The sequence below is a fragment of the Seriola dumerili genome, unplaced genomic scaffold (genome assembly GCF_002260705.1).
Source record: "Seriola dumerili isolate Sdu_G_001 unplaced genomic scaffold, Sdu_1.0 BDQW01000003.1, whole genome shotgun sequence".
Taxonomy (NCBI): domain Eukaryota; kingdom Metazoa; phylum Chordata; class Actinopteri; order Carangiformes; family Carangidae; genus Seriola; species Seriola dumerili.
This window is the reverse complement of record NW_019174258.1, coordinates 18,106,973-18,121,869: the sequence shown is the minus strand read 5'-3', so window position 1 is coordinate 18,121,869 and position 14,897 is coordinate 18,106,973. Positions and strand designations below refer to the sequence as shown.

General features: G+C 39.7%; 1 protein-coding gene across 2 annotated transcripts in view; it reads left to right on the top strand.

The window, feature by feature from the left end:
* Positions 1 to 1,689: 1,689 nt before the first annotated feature.
* Positions 1,690 to 14,897, top strand: part of efl1 (elongation factor like GTPase 1) — a 117,063-nt gene continuing 103,855 nt past the window's right edge. The window contains exons 1-8 of one of the 2 annotated variants that reach the window (XM_022741183.1): positions 1,690 to 2,217; positions 2,431 to 2,498; positions 2,590 to 2,674; positions 4,555 to 4,688; positions 5,868 to 6,005; positions 6,168 to 6,382; positions 8,207 to 8,330; positions 13,275 to 13,354. In XM_022741183.1, coding sequence (XP_022596904.1) covers positions 2,127 to 2,217; positions 2,431 to 2,498; positions 2,590 to 2,674; positions 4,555 to 4,688; positions 5,868 to 6,005; positions 6,168 to 6,382; positions 8,207 to 8,330; positions 13,275 to 13,354 — 935 coding nt within the window. In that variant the 5' untranslated portion in view covers positions 1,690 to 2,126. The remainder of the gene's footprint in view (positions 2,218 to 2,430; positions 2,499 to 2,589; positions 2,675 to 4,554; positions 4,689 to 5,867; positions 6,006 to 6,167; positions 6,383 to 8,206; positions 8,331 to 13,274; positions 13,355 to 14,897) is intronic. The other variant, XM_022741190.1, reaches the window with a different exon arrangement.

Here is a 14,897-nt window from a genome sequence, read left to right as displayed (position 1 = left end):
TAACTGTAGACTCTGAAACAGTGATGAAATAAAAGGTTTTTTTTTTATTGTAGCACAAGGGAGATGAAAGGGAAAGGGAGGACTGATGTCAGACAGTGGTGGCTGCTGGTCTTATAAGGAGGGGAAGCTCATTTTCAGCCTACATCATAAAATGTGTCTGTTTATTTATATGTAAATTCGCAGTGACAGAAGAGAGTCGCCAAACACAAAGCTAGTTTTTAACAAAGACAAAGTCACTGATGATCAGTAACGTCTCCAGATCAACTCCGAACAACAGAATGAAAAACTTGAAAAATGCTCTGGTGGATGCTTATACTTCAAGATCGCTGATTCGCTCATTTCGCTGTCAATCAAAAAGGGACTCAGCCTCAGACAGATCATCCAATCATCATGCAGAAGCCGAGCGTCCGGGCCAGCCCACTGCCCCATAGACCCCCAGAGACGCTGAGCGTCCGATGGGCGGGACAAAGCCCAGCATTTATCCAATGACCGTCTAGTTTCGCTGCAGTGGAACAACCCACTCTGTGCTTCCCCATTGAAGTCAGTAGACGCTCGGCGTCTACACTGTGTAAAGCTCTGTGGCGCTGCGGGGATGAATGAGAAGGAAGTCGTGTCGGTTACCTGTCATAAGTAGCTGATTCTGAACAAAAGATGAACGTGTTCTAGCGCATATTTAGTCAATGAAATGTTCACACAACAGTACATATTTGACCACTTATTTTGTTGACATCTTAGGGGAAGCTGAGCTCATATATGAATAAAAAAAGTGTCTATATTTAGGTTGCAAGTTACATTGTGTGCCTGTGACTATGATGTTTTTTTCATGTATGAGTTCACATGTATGATTATAATGTGAACTTAATACAGTTAGGTAGAATCTGCTTTTTTGAGTCTTGATCATGAATGAAGTCACTATGTAAAAATAGAAAAACTATAAGAATGTCTCATAGGTTGATGCTTTTACGGAGTCAAATAAACGCAAAACGTAAAACATTTATAAAGATATTTATATATCATTTGTTCACCAGTTCATCCCTTATTTTCTATTGCTACAATAATCTCGTCAATTCAGAAAAACTGTTTTTTTTTCTCAAGTTAATGCATTATGCTTCCATACTGCCGTGATCAATTTTAAGTTCATGTATAATATTAGTTCATGTATAATATTAGTTTTTCAGAAATGAGTTTTTCTAGTTTATGAAAATATTCTGTATCCAGACAAAGTCACATCACTGGGAACCACAGGCAAATTTTTTGGGAATCCTGTGGGTCACTGTTTTCTTTCTAAATTATTATTATTTTGTCATGGGATTGGGACAGGAATGTTTGTGGGAGCGGGATGGGACAGGAGTGGAAGTCTGCTCCTGTGTCACCCTCTACTGGGAGTATGCTGAATTCCGCGTTATGTATATAAAAAGGACCTTTTGTAAATGATTGCACAATTTGTTAAAAGTAGAAAGTCTCAAATTTTTGCTGATATTGAATCGAGTTATCGCTGTGTTCTACTAAAGCTGAATTAAGCGGTATTTTTAATGAAATATTCACAAATATACTCCACTAAACTGACAGGTACATGGTAAAATATGAAGTCCCAGGATAAAAGTAATTTTTAGCATGTTCCCTGAATGCAGCACCAATGTTAGCAAACGGGCGTGGTTAACGTGCCTTATTAACTTCCGGGAACAACAACGTGAGACGAGAATGTCCACATGTCTTCGATATACGACTTTATTCTCACAGTACGGTTGTATTTAACGCTACACAACTGTGTAGTACGTGTCAGCGGTGTTGTGTAGAGACTTCACGGGCGAGGTCGGCCTCTTTCTGTGAGGAGTCAAGTTAAGCTAGCCACAGTGTTAGCACATATCACCACTCAATATTCAAACAAACCAGGGTCAGTAGTCTTCCTCAGCTCCAGTCTAGTTTCACTCTTTGCGCTCACTGTGTAGTTTACAATGTTCACGTTTTAAAACCGCTGAATTTACAGTGCTGTGCCAACGCTAGTTCACAGTTACAGCCAGACTTCACCTGCTACATCATTAGCAGAGACAAACTACTCTTTTAAAGCAGGTCCCGTTAGCGATCATTCGCACGTTTAGTGTCGTCATTAGTTGAAAGTGTTCGCCATGGGACACACCAGCCTGGATAAGATCATTGAACTGCAGAGAAACCCCTCAAACATCAGAAACCTGTGCATCCTGGCACACGTTGACCATGGTGAGTTCACATGCCAATATTAAACATCTTTATTGTGCATGTGAGGCAAACCAAATTCCAAGTAGAATTTAGTCGACATGATTCTTACCAGCTTGTGTGCAGAAATAGCTCAATTTGAATAAAGAAAAAATTAAATATCCATGGTAACATCTTTTGGTTTTCGTGTCCGTCAAAACGTTCGTGTTATAAGCTGAACCACCTGCATCTTTACAGGCAAAACTACTTTGGCTGACTGCTTAGTGGCAAGTAATGGTATCATATCCAGTCGACTGGCTGGGAAGGTAAGTGACTTTTTCTACCCCATCATGCTGTAAGACCTTCACATGCTTCACGTGCTGGATTCCAGTTTCAGTTGATGTGTTACTCTTCCAGCTGAGGTACCTTGACAGCAGAGAGGATGAACAGATCAGAGGAATCACCATGAAGTCCAGTGCCATCTCTCTGCACTACAGAAATGGTAAGGCCACTTTGGTCTGAAGTAAAAGCCACTAATATTTCTCACTGTTGTCACTCTATACTCTTAACTAGACTCCAGGACTAATTCTGTGGTGATTTGCTCTTGTGTTCTGGTTTTGTATTGTGACTTTTAGATGTGTATTTGTTATTTTGGCGCAGAGAGCAGTAGTGATTGTGGTAACACAGGAAATGTAAGATATCAATATTTCCAGTCTAAAACAAACAAATAAAAACAAACAAACAAGTGGTGAATTTAATGTTGTTTATATTACAGCATCTGTGAATCACCTATGAACCTTGGTTGATGGCTGTCCTTTAATATGCATAGTAGTACATATTTTTCTTTATCTACAAAGCCTTGCGTGCTACTGTTTATTTTTGGAATACATATATCAAAAATTGAACCAACAAAAACAAATTCATGAAAATAATTAGTTGCCTCATCTGAGCTCCATTGTTACTGAGCTGGGGTCTATTCCAGAAAGTGGGTTTAGTTAAAACTCTGAATTTCTTAACCCTGAGATGAGGGAAATTCTGGGAGCTGACCTGCTCACTGGCAGGTTTTCTTCAACAAACCCTGAGTTTCTGTCTTTCTACGCCCCTCCTACTGCGATTTAAGAAGCTTCTGACAAGACACGTCATTTCCTCTTTCATACTGTCTGTATCAAAGTGCAGATCGGAGACATTCATTTAATGAAATTTATGTTGGAAGAAGATTATTAATGTCCAGAGTCTGTTATAATCCAATCTGAGGATGAAGCCTCCATTTTTGGGTAACTAATGTCTGTCAGATTTTCAATCCCTCCTCTGCAATGAAACATTTACTATGCATTCATTACTGTAAATTTAAGAAAAAAAATTGTGTGAAGCTTTAGACACAGACTCTGATCAATGAAGAATTATTTCTCATGTTGTGATTGGTCACACTGATGATGATCATAGCTGTCAGATCATGCTGTAGATGATGTGATATTTCTGAGTGAGGATGATAGTAGTGCAGCTGAAAAGACTAACACTTTTAAACTACATTTAGTCCAGTTTTTAAACTGGACTAAATGTAGTTTAAAAGTGAGTTTTTGAATATAGTCTAAAGCTGTTTAACAGCATTTCAGTTACTGTATATAAATGTACTACATGTGGAAATATAATCATTGATGCTATTAAGCAAGATTTTTAAATGTAGATATCGGAATTTACACTCAACTTTAACCTTGATGCTTTTTCAACTGAAAATCACCAAAATCATGAAGCTGTTTGGTCAGAATCTGAGGTTACAATCAATAAACTTCTGATCTGATACGTCTGATCTGTTCAATTTATATTTTATTTTCACTTTGTCCCCCTCACTTCACAGGTGAATAAATATATTTAAACATTTAGTCTAACAAACAGTAGATTCCAGCCCTTTGCATCCCTTAAGAAAATAAGTTTTTTTTAAATAATGTGGATGATGCTGAGTAAAATGTTAGTTTGAACTAACTGACTCTTTTCTCCAGCTCCGACTCTTTCACTGCTGCTGTTGTTTTTTTAAAGATAGTCACATTAATGTTTCTGGCTCCACTGGATGAAAATGGAGGCTCTGCTCTTTCGTTACCTGTTGATTCAGAGCTCCATTGATGGCTTTTTATATTCCTCATGCACGTGTCTAACTGTGAGTGAACATACCCAGAGTTGATTGAACTAACTCAGATCAGCTGTTCGGGAACCGAAAACTCAGTTTCCCACCTCAGGGTTCCTCAACTTTTGTTAAATCTGCTGTCTGGAATAGACCTCTGGAGTTTGACTTTACTGTCAATTCAAAGCAGATCAATTCTCTGCAGTCAAAAGAAAACATATTTGATGAAAGGACTCAAACTTTTTTTGTGCTTCTCATCTCCTCAGGAGATCAGGAGTACTTACTCAATCTGATAGACTCTCCTGGTCATGTCGACTTCTCCTCTGAGGTCTCCACTGCAGTCAGGTTGTGTGACGGTGCCATTGTAGTTGTTGATGCTGTGGAGGGAGTGTGTCCACAGGTAAATATGTGTTGACTTACTGTATCATTCTGTAAGCTGTTGGTTTATAAGGTAGAGTCATTTTATTTACCGTAGATCCACATTCTCTCATGAAGATGCCAAGTCTGCAGTCTGTATGGCAGTATGAGGTTAAGACCCCTTCAGGCCCCTTCACTTTTACACACTGTTGTGAATTCAATTGTTAATAGAAAATAAAAATCAGTCCCCACTCAATAACCCATAATGACAAAGTGAAAACATGTTTTGCAAATTTATTAAATCTGTTACAAAAGTCTTCAGACCCTGAACTCACTGACTTTGTAGAAATCCCTTTAGCAGCACTACAGCTTCAAGTCTTCTTGGTGAGTCTCTACAAGCATTACACACCTGGATCAGGGCAGATCCTCTCAGGCTCAGTCAGGTTGGATGGGAAATGTGTGAACGGCCATCTTCATGTCTTTCCACAAATGTCCTATTGGGTTTAAGTCTGGACTTAAGCTGGAACACTCGAGGGCAGTGAGAGACCGGTCCTGAAGACACTCAGTGTTGTGGCTTGGCTGTTTGCTTCAGGTCATCGTGGAGCTAAAAGACAAACCCTTGCCCCAGTCTGAGGTCATGTGCACTCTGGAGCAGGTTTTCTTCAAGGACATCTGCATTTGGCTGCATTCATTCTTCCCTCAATTGTGATCAGTCTCTCTGTCCCTGCTGGCGAGAAGCAGCAGCATCAGTCCTGGTGGTTTCACACTTCTTCCATTTCACTGTGAATGAGGCCACTGTTGTCCTGGGAAAACTCTGAGCTTTAAAACTGGTTTCCAAACCTCACCCTGAGAGTTTTCAGTTTTAGATTTTTAATGAATTTTAACATGTTTTCACTTTGTCCTCATGGGTGTCATAATTGATGGGTAAAAACAGCAATTTTATCCATTTAAAATTGAAAGAATCATTTTCCAAACTTGAAACAATTTAAAGTAACCTTTAAAAATCTCATGAATATTATAAAATGCTTGGATTTGATCTATCATCACATTGTTTTACCATGAATACTTAAAATGTATATATATATACTGTATAAAAAAAGAAAAACTATTGATATATTAGATAAAGGAATTGCACAGTTTTGATCAGCTATATAAAACCTCTATTTTTAGTGGATTCTTTCTAACTGTATCATATTTATTATCATGTTTGCATTTTATGTAGACCCAGGCTGTGTTGCGTCAGGCGTGGCTGGAGAACATCAGGCCTGTTCTGGTCATCAATAAGATAGACCGACTCATAACAGAGCTGAAACTCACGTCTCAGGAAGCCTATACCCACCTGCAGAAAATCCTGGAACAGGTGAGGGGTCCAAGTCTCACCTGACACAGGCCACAGTCTTCTCCAACACTCTCAGCCACTGTTGTGTTGCAAAGGCCACTGTTAGTGAAGATGTACTGTGTTGTACTTGTACTTTTGTAGACCACTGTAACTAAGCACTGGTGTGCATGTTGCTCCCTGTAGGTGAATGCAGTGACAGGAACTTTGTTCACATCCAAAGTGCTGGAGGAGCGAGCAGAGAAGGAGAAGGAGGAGGAGAAAGAGGGCGAGACGTTGACTGGTGATCAGGTTTATGACTGGAGTGCTGGGCTGGAGGAGGCAGACGACTCCCACCTCTACTTCTCTCCTGACCAAGGGAATGTAGTCTTTGCCAGCGCCATAGATGGATGGGGCTTCAGGTGAGGCTGCTCTCCTCTAAACCTGCGTTGATGACATCAGTGGTGTGTGAGGCTCGGAGGGAGAAAAGGTCTTTAGATTTAGAGAGCTTTAATACTTCAAAGGCAATTTCACTGGAAGCTGCTGATGGTTCAGTCAGGAAATGTTTCAGTTTCAGTCATTATATGAGTTCTTTCCAACAAAGTGCTAAATGAAGCAGATTTATTCATTAACAAGCATCACTGAGTTTACTCTCCTCATCATTCAGAGGAAAGTGATTTACTTATTTTGCCCCATTTATCTCACTGGTCAGAAATATAGATTAGGCATTTAAGTGTTTGCTGTTCAGATTGTAAACCAACAAAGTAGTCGGAAAAACACATAAATTATTTTGATCAGTTTTTATTTGTAATTTGCTTGAAATCAAAAAGAATTTTGGAGAGCAACAACACAGTATTATATCATCACAGTTCCATTGAGAGTGTGTGAACAATATCTGAATGTTAGTCCAGTCCAGTCCCAACAAAATCAAGTTGACGTTTATTTGTGTAGCACAATATTGTACAAAAAGTAGAGAAAGAGTTACAAAATAAAGACCAATGCACATTAACAACCATATAATATGCACAAAACTAATAAAAAGCTAAATTATATCAAAATGTTTTAAGCTTATTTTAAATGAAGCTAGTGTTTGGATGTTTCCTGCTTTAAGTGTGTAAACACTGAATTAGCATTCAGTAGAACTGTGCTTCTCATTATTGTGTTGTCCCTTTACTTGTCAGCACATATGGAAGCAAATAAAAAAGACAAAACAAAATTGAAGTCACTTCAAATAAAAGGAAAAATTCATCTGTGTTAATTTGATTACATTCTAGTTTATCTAATAATAAGAAGCACTAAAGCATTTTATAAACTGCAGTGAGTGGGTGTTCATGTAGCCCATGTATTTATATCTGTTCTTGAGGCCTTGTGGAGGGGCCCTGGGCCATAATCTTTCATGCTTACATTATTTATATTCTTGAAAAAATGTGAGTTTAAAGAAATGAACTCAGTCTCGTCTACAGACATGAAACCTTGGTGGGTTAGTATTCCAGAAAATGGGTCATTTATTGAAGGTATCCCACCGCTATTTTTAACCCCAGGCCAAAAAAATGATTAACATGCTTCTGGAATTGGACCCTGACCTAGTAACTTAACTAATACTCAAAATACATTTAACTGTATACACCTATACCACCCATAGACCCAGCTGAACAGATGTTCAGATGTCCCCTAGATGGTGTTGTCAACTTAGATTAAATATCTGTGACACCATATGACCCTCAACATGATTACAGAACCATCAGAGGAACTTCAACCTGTTTGATAGGACCTCATTCTTTTGTCCAGTAAAGAACTTTTAAAATAAAATGCTTCTCCTTAACCTTTCATTACTTGTAATTGAGGAAGCCACTTCACAACATGTGTTCTACATGCTAACACAGTTACATAAAATCTCCTTGCTGCACTGGTAGTTTGATGTATGGCAGTCAATGATGAGAACATGAAGACCCAGTTCTGAGGTGAGCTGTGTCCTTGTGATCATTCTTTGCTATAAATAAACCAATTAAGTCCCAGCGGTGACAGCAAGTTTTCCCCACCTCTGAACTCGCACTTGTGTGTAGCCAATGGGGAGGAAGCTGAGGTCCAGACTAGAGCAGAGTGATGTTTATTCTGTTCAGCTCCACTGAACTCAAAGCTGCTAATAAGGCCAGTTAAAACAAAAAAGCTAATTCCTGGAGTATGCTTTTCTGTTGTCAGTAACCTGAATAAAAATGTATTTACATTTATGATTTTGTGTTTTCTAGCATCCAGCAGTTTGCCCACATCTACAGCCAGAGGATGGGTATTAAAGCAGAGGTGCTGCTCAGAACCCTGTGGGGAGATTTCTACCTCAATGCAAAGGCAAAGAAGATCATGAAAGGAGCTCAGGTAATGTAACTATAATTGTTGATCTCTTTTAATATGTGTTTTCAGTATCCCATCATGCTCGTAAGGTAGGGGTGGGCGATATGACGATATTAGATCGTGAAGGATTACAACGTGAAGACGATCTTTCAAACTGCAGAGATCGTGGGATCGTCTAGGGCACATTCTATAAATTGCAGTTCTATGCTGATGCGACCAACTCCGTTTGGAGTTGGTCGCATCATAAAAAAAATTCCACCTCCATTATATGGAATTGGTTTGGATTTTCCGCAATTGATCAAGCGCAAGCAAATGTAATTTGCAAAGTTTGCACAGAAACCGTTCGCACGTCGGGTGGTAACACGACGAACCAGACTGTTGTTGTTGTTTACCTTAAACTTTACGTTGTTTGCACATGCAGGCAAAACTGCGACTATTTGAAATAAAATCTGTTAAGAAAGGTTCTTTTGTCTAAATTGTCTGTTTTTCTTTTTCCAATTTAAGATCGTGATAAAATCGAAATCGTGACTTTATTTTTAAAAAATCGTGATATGATATTTTTGCCATATCGCCCACCCCTATCGTAAGGTGATATTGTTTGGTGAAGTATGGGATTTCTTACAGCACCAAACGTTTGGGTTGATGTATTTCCAAAAAACATCCTTTCTGTGGTGACTGCTGAGAGAGTGAACACCTGTAGCTCTAAAACATTGCGGAAAGGGCTCATCTCACACTGTAAAGATGAGGATGTCACAGCTGTCATCTTAAATTGCCCTCCCCTGCCCCGATCAACTGCTCATAATCTATCTATGAGTTACTAATCATGTTTAGCTTGAGCAATATTATCTATTCATCTACCTGTTTTTTTTTTTAATTTTTTTTTATCATTAGCCAGTTCAGTTTAAGCAAGAACCACTTGTACGTCATAAAAATCCTTATTTATTGACATGTATGAATGATTAAAATCACTTGTTGCATTCACCAATTTCTACTTCTAGTAGTAGTTCAGACTACGACATGTCAAAGAACTCATGTGCAGATAGTCTGCCTGCCACAACAGGATGACAGGCATTAAAATATAATACCAAAATCAACTCAAATCAAAAAAATACATAAAGAAAATAAATGTAATGCAAAATTAATATTCTGTTCATTCTATCATCATGGCTTGCCAATTTACAGGGAGGTTTAAGGGGTCTTCTGGATATTATAATTTTATCATCATATTTTGATTTGGCAGGTCATAGGCTACATTTCAGTAGCTGTTAGAAACATTGCCTCAGTCCAGCAGCTACTCATAGATCTTTATGCGGGTCACATTTTCTGTTATAACATGTAACATGCTGTATAACAGTGTATCAATTAATGACACCTCCCCTTGAGCATATCCCATTTCAGTCATTGATCGCTTTGTTATTAAAGTATGTCTAACTTCATGTCAAATCATTTCCACCTGATTTCTGTCACAGTACATCGCTGCACTGGTGATGAGGCATTTTCTTAATACTGCATGATTGTTCCTCTGGTCCAATATAATATACATATAAGATATATAATATCTGGTCTAATATAATTTCTGACACTACTGAGTACGTCCTGTTACCGAGACCAGTTTTTTGCTCTAACATCATTTACATTTAACATTGCTTTAACATTTTTGTGAATGAAACTTGCCCACAAACAGAGGTAGACAGGTAGAGCTCTATAGTGATTTAAGGATGGGGATTATGCTAATGATCTCAGGAACACTCACCTCCTCATGACCTCATGGTATTCATTAGGCTGAAGCATGCAGTTAAGAGAGTTCGCTGAATCTGACTTGGAGCACTGATAGAAGCAAACCTCATTGAGAAAAAAAATAAGAGATTCAGGAGAAGAATATGGGAATGTTCTTGCATGAAAGTCGTGGCTTCTCTGCCTTACCTTTCTTCTATTTTGTGAACACTGATTTCATCTGAACTTTGCCCAACTCCGCTATTTTGGTTCTGCTGGCTCTGGGACGCCAGTGATCACTGTCTAGCCTCCTGGAGGTGTCGTGGGACCAACTAGACGAAACACTGGTGAAAGGAGGTTCCCACCTGATGAACCCAAAGACATGTTAGTTATCACTGCTCATTAGTCTGTATAGCTGAATTAATAGTTATCATAGAACTTAGGATGTTAAGCTTAGGGAGCTATTCACTGAGTCTGGTCCATTTTCTACAGCACAAGTTTCTTGTGTTTACCTTAAATAAATTTGATTGCCCTAAATTAATTTTGTTTGACCACCACACTGTGCTAATATAGTCTACTGTCAATAAATCTGATGTACTATCTGCACATGAGCTCTGAGCTGAGCTGAAAAATATGTTTAAAATCATGCAAATCACTTTATGTATGAAGGTTTTTACATAACCTTGTATGACTAAAAGTTGTGGGTGTTAACATCACCAGTAGCAGTGCTGTGCTCTTTTGGTTGCAACTTTTAGCATTCATTTTATTTGCCAATGTGTGACCTCATAAATAATTACACACCAATCCTAATTCTTAAAACTCTCAACCTCAGGAAGTGATTGATGGATTTAACTCCAATACTGTCCATGCAAAAAACCAAGTCTTCCAATTTACAGCAACAAACAGGGTTCCCATGTGTCCTGGAAAACCTGGAAAACAATTGACCAATTTACCAGTCATGGAAAGTGAAAGAAAAAGTAAAATGTCCTGGAAAATATTGTGTTATCCTGGAAAATTATTTTAACATTCTCCTATTTGGGGGAAAGTTATGTTCAGAATCATGTTGACGTTCAAATGGGAGGCTAGTTTGTAGATGACAGTATTTTGAACAGGATGCTATTGGTTTTGTTTGGCAAACACACACACACTTAAGTCACTGTTGGTAGGTTGTCAGTAGGCTGCTGTGTAGTTATTGGTGTTCAGGCAGCAATGTATGTCATGCATAAGAAAAAAGGTGAGTCAGGTTATAAATTAATAAGGATACATTTTATTGACAATTGCTATCAATTTGGCATAATTTCATATTTGATTAAGCATATAAGAGATCATTTCATAAATAAAGCCAAGTATAGACTGCACATAATTCAAGTCAGATGCCCAGATACATACTAACATACAACATATCGGTATATGATGTGATTCATGTCCTTCATATGAGCTACATCATCACTGAAAATGTCCTGGAAAAGTCCTGGAAAATGATCTCTAGAAAAGATTGGGAACCCTGAATAAATAAAGAAAGGTGTTTGACTATGACTGTTTATTGATCGGCTCCCCAGTGTATTGATCTGTGAAGAAAGGGGTGTAAAGGAACAGGTTGATCACACCCAGCCCTGCTACAACCCTCACTTAAAGGGGTCTTGAATGTTGAGCCTCTCTGACACTATGACTGTTTAACCATTTCAATAGGCAAACACTGCTGTCAGTCAGTACTGTGTATTTGGACTCTCTGCTAAACTAAGAACATTCTTTCTGAGCAAAAACCAGTCTACACAGGCCTAGACAGACACTATTGACAGTGTGTATGTCTGTTTGCTGTTGGTTTGTTTTATAGTTTTTGATATTATGTTATGGCTGATAACCAGGCTTTTATACCAAACATGCCAGTGACAGATTGATTGATTTCACACATCTAAATCATTTTTTGAGTCATTGTAAACAATATTCAGACTGTAAAGGAGTTCTATAGTCTAGTGTCAGCTGGTTTCAGGTTAGTGTAAGCTGGTTTCAGTGTAGTATCAGGTGGTTCCAGCCTAGAGTCAACAGGGTTCAGCCGAGTGTCAGCTGGTGTCAGTCTAGTGTCAGCTGGCTTCAGTCTAGTATCAGCTGGTTTTAGTCTAGTTAGACTGCATTCAAACTGTGATTGATTGGCATCCAGAAGAAAACATTTGTCACCAATACACCACCAACCTGGACTGTTGACACAAGGCAGGTTGGTCCCATGGATTCAAATTCTGACCTTACCATCTGCTGTCTCAGCACAAATCCAGATCCATCAGACCAGGTCTTGTGAGTCTGTTTCCACTGCAGCCTCAGGTTTCTGTTCTTGGTGACAGGAAGTCTAACCTGATGTGGTCGTCTGCTTTTGTATTCCATCTACCTCAAGGTTGGACATGTTGGTCACTCTGAAGTTTCTCCTTTAACCACAGTTGTAAAGAGTGGTTATCTGAGTGACTGTAGCCTTTCTGCCAGCTCCAACCAGTCTGTCCATTCTCCTCAGACCTCTGTCATAAACACAGAGCTGCTGCTCACTGGATGCTTTTGCTGTTGCTCCATTCTGAGTAAAAACTTTAGGGACTGTTGTGTGTGAAAATCCAGGAGATCAGCAGTTTGAGAATCTCAAACCAGCGTCTGACACCAGCCATCACTGAGATCACATTTTTCCTCATTCTGATGTTTGATGTGAACATTAACTGAAGCTCCTGACCTGGATATGCACCATTGTGTGCACTGCGGTCACACTATTGACTGATTAGATAATTGCATGATTAAGCAGCTTTAGACAGGCCTTGGTGAGGCATAGATTAGGGCAATGTTATAAAACCATTTTGAAAGCTTTGAATGTTCCCAGGGGCACAGTATGAAAAGGTGAAAAAGTTTACAACCACTAGGACTCCGGACAAGAGGGGCCTTGGTCAGAGACTAACAACCCAACAGTCACTCTAACAGAGCTCCAGATGTCCTCTGCAGAGATGGGAGAACCTGCCACAAGGACAGCCATCTCAGAAGAACTCCATCAATCAGGCCTTTATGGTAGAGTGGCTAGATGCAAGACACTTTGAGTAAAAGGCATATACCTACACTCCCGCTATGAGTTTGACAAACAGCATGGAGGACTTAGAGTATGAGGACAAAGATTCTCTGGACTGATGAAACTGGACTCTTTGAGCAGAACTTGGAACCAAATGCCCTGTCAAACTCCTTATCTCTTGCATTCATTCTGATGTGTTCCCTTTGTCTCCCTCTTTGCTGCAGGCCAAAGGAAAGAAGCCACTGTTTGTGCAGCTTGTGCTGGATAACATTTGGAGTTTATATGATGCAGTTGTCACAAGGAGGTGAGTGAAAGATACTACCTTCTTAAATGTTAAATTCACAAGCAGTGTTGTTTTCTTGATTGAACGAATTCCCTGTTGTTATGGGATGTTATGACATTCTGTACAAGGAGAGGGAATGTAAGACTCAAACCCAATATCAGTTTTATTTGATGGTATGTATAGAGAATTAAGAGTACATTATTGGTTCAAATTTTTATTTACACCTACTCATGTATAATAGATAGATAGATACTTTATTTATGCCATAGGGGAAATTCATGTGTCCATTAGGTCATTGTTGATAATAATAATAGTTAATAATGAATAAACAATAATAAATAAATTAGTCCACTTCCTTTGGCTGGGTTGTTATATAGCCCAATGGCAGTGGGAACAAAGGATCTCCTGAACCTCTCTGTTCTGCAGCGCAGTGAGATGAGACGTTTACTGCAGCTGTAGCTGCTTCTCTGTCCTGCCAGAATGTTGTGGAGAGGATGGTTGGTAATGTCTAAGATGGCCTCCATCTTACATTGCATGCATCTCTCCACAACAGTCCTGAGTGAGTCCAGACTCCTGCCAAGCACAGACCCAGCCTTTTTTGACCAGCTTATCCAGACTCCTTGTGTTCGTGTCTGACATGATGCTGCCCCAGCAGACTACAGCATTAAAGAGTACACTGGCTACCACTGACTGAGCAAACGTGCAGCATTTCACTGCAAACGTCAAAGCACCTGATCCTCCTGAGGAAAAAGAGCCGGCTCTGCCCCTTCAGGTAGATGGCATCTGTGTTCAGGAACCAGTCCAGTTTACTGTCCAGGTGCACACCTAGGTATTTATAAGTGTGCACCACCTCAATGTCCTTCCCTTGAATGTTGACTGGCTGAAGGGTCGGCCTAGACCTCCGAAAATCCATGACCATCTTCTTGGTCTTGGAGGTGTTCAGAAGGAGGCAGTTCTTGTCACTTCATTCACTGAAGGCCATCGTCAGATCCCTGTACTCCTCTTCCTGCCCGTTCCTGATATGCGCCACAATAGCTGTGTCATCCAAGTATTTCTGGATGTGGCAGGACTCAGAGTTGTATATAAAGTCCACCATATACAGGGTGAACAGGAACAGAGCCAGAACAGTCCCCTGTGGAGCCCCAGTGCTGCTCATCATTGCCCCTGAGACACAGTTACCCAGCCTGACGTACTGTAGTCGTCTTGTCAGGTAATCCACAATCCAGGACCTAAAGAAGGGATCCACCCCCATCCTTCCAGCTTGTCTTTAAGAATGGGTGGTTGGATGGGGAGAGAGAACAGATGAGGCTGTGTCAAACCTGTTGTAGAACAGGTTGAACTCATTGGCCTGGTCCACATCACCTGATGTTGCCTGGTTGTTCTTGTCTTTATAGCCAGTGATGGTCCTCATCCCGTTCCACACCACTCTGGTGTTGTTGTGCTGCATCTTCCTCTCCACTTTCTTTTTGTAGTCCTCCTTCACCTGCTTTAATGAGGTAACTACTAAAATACTGGTAGTTCAGGAAAGGTATGGATGTTCAATATCCACTAAATGATAGATGAT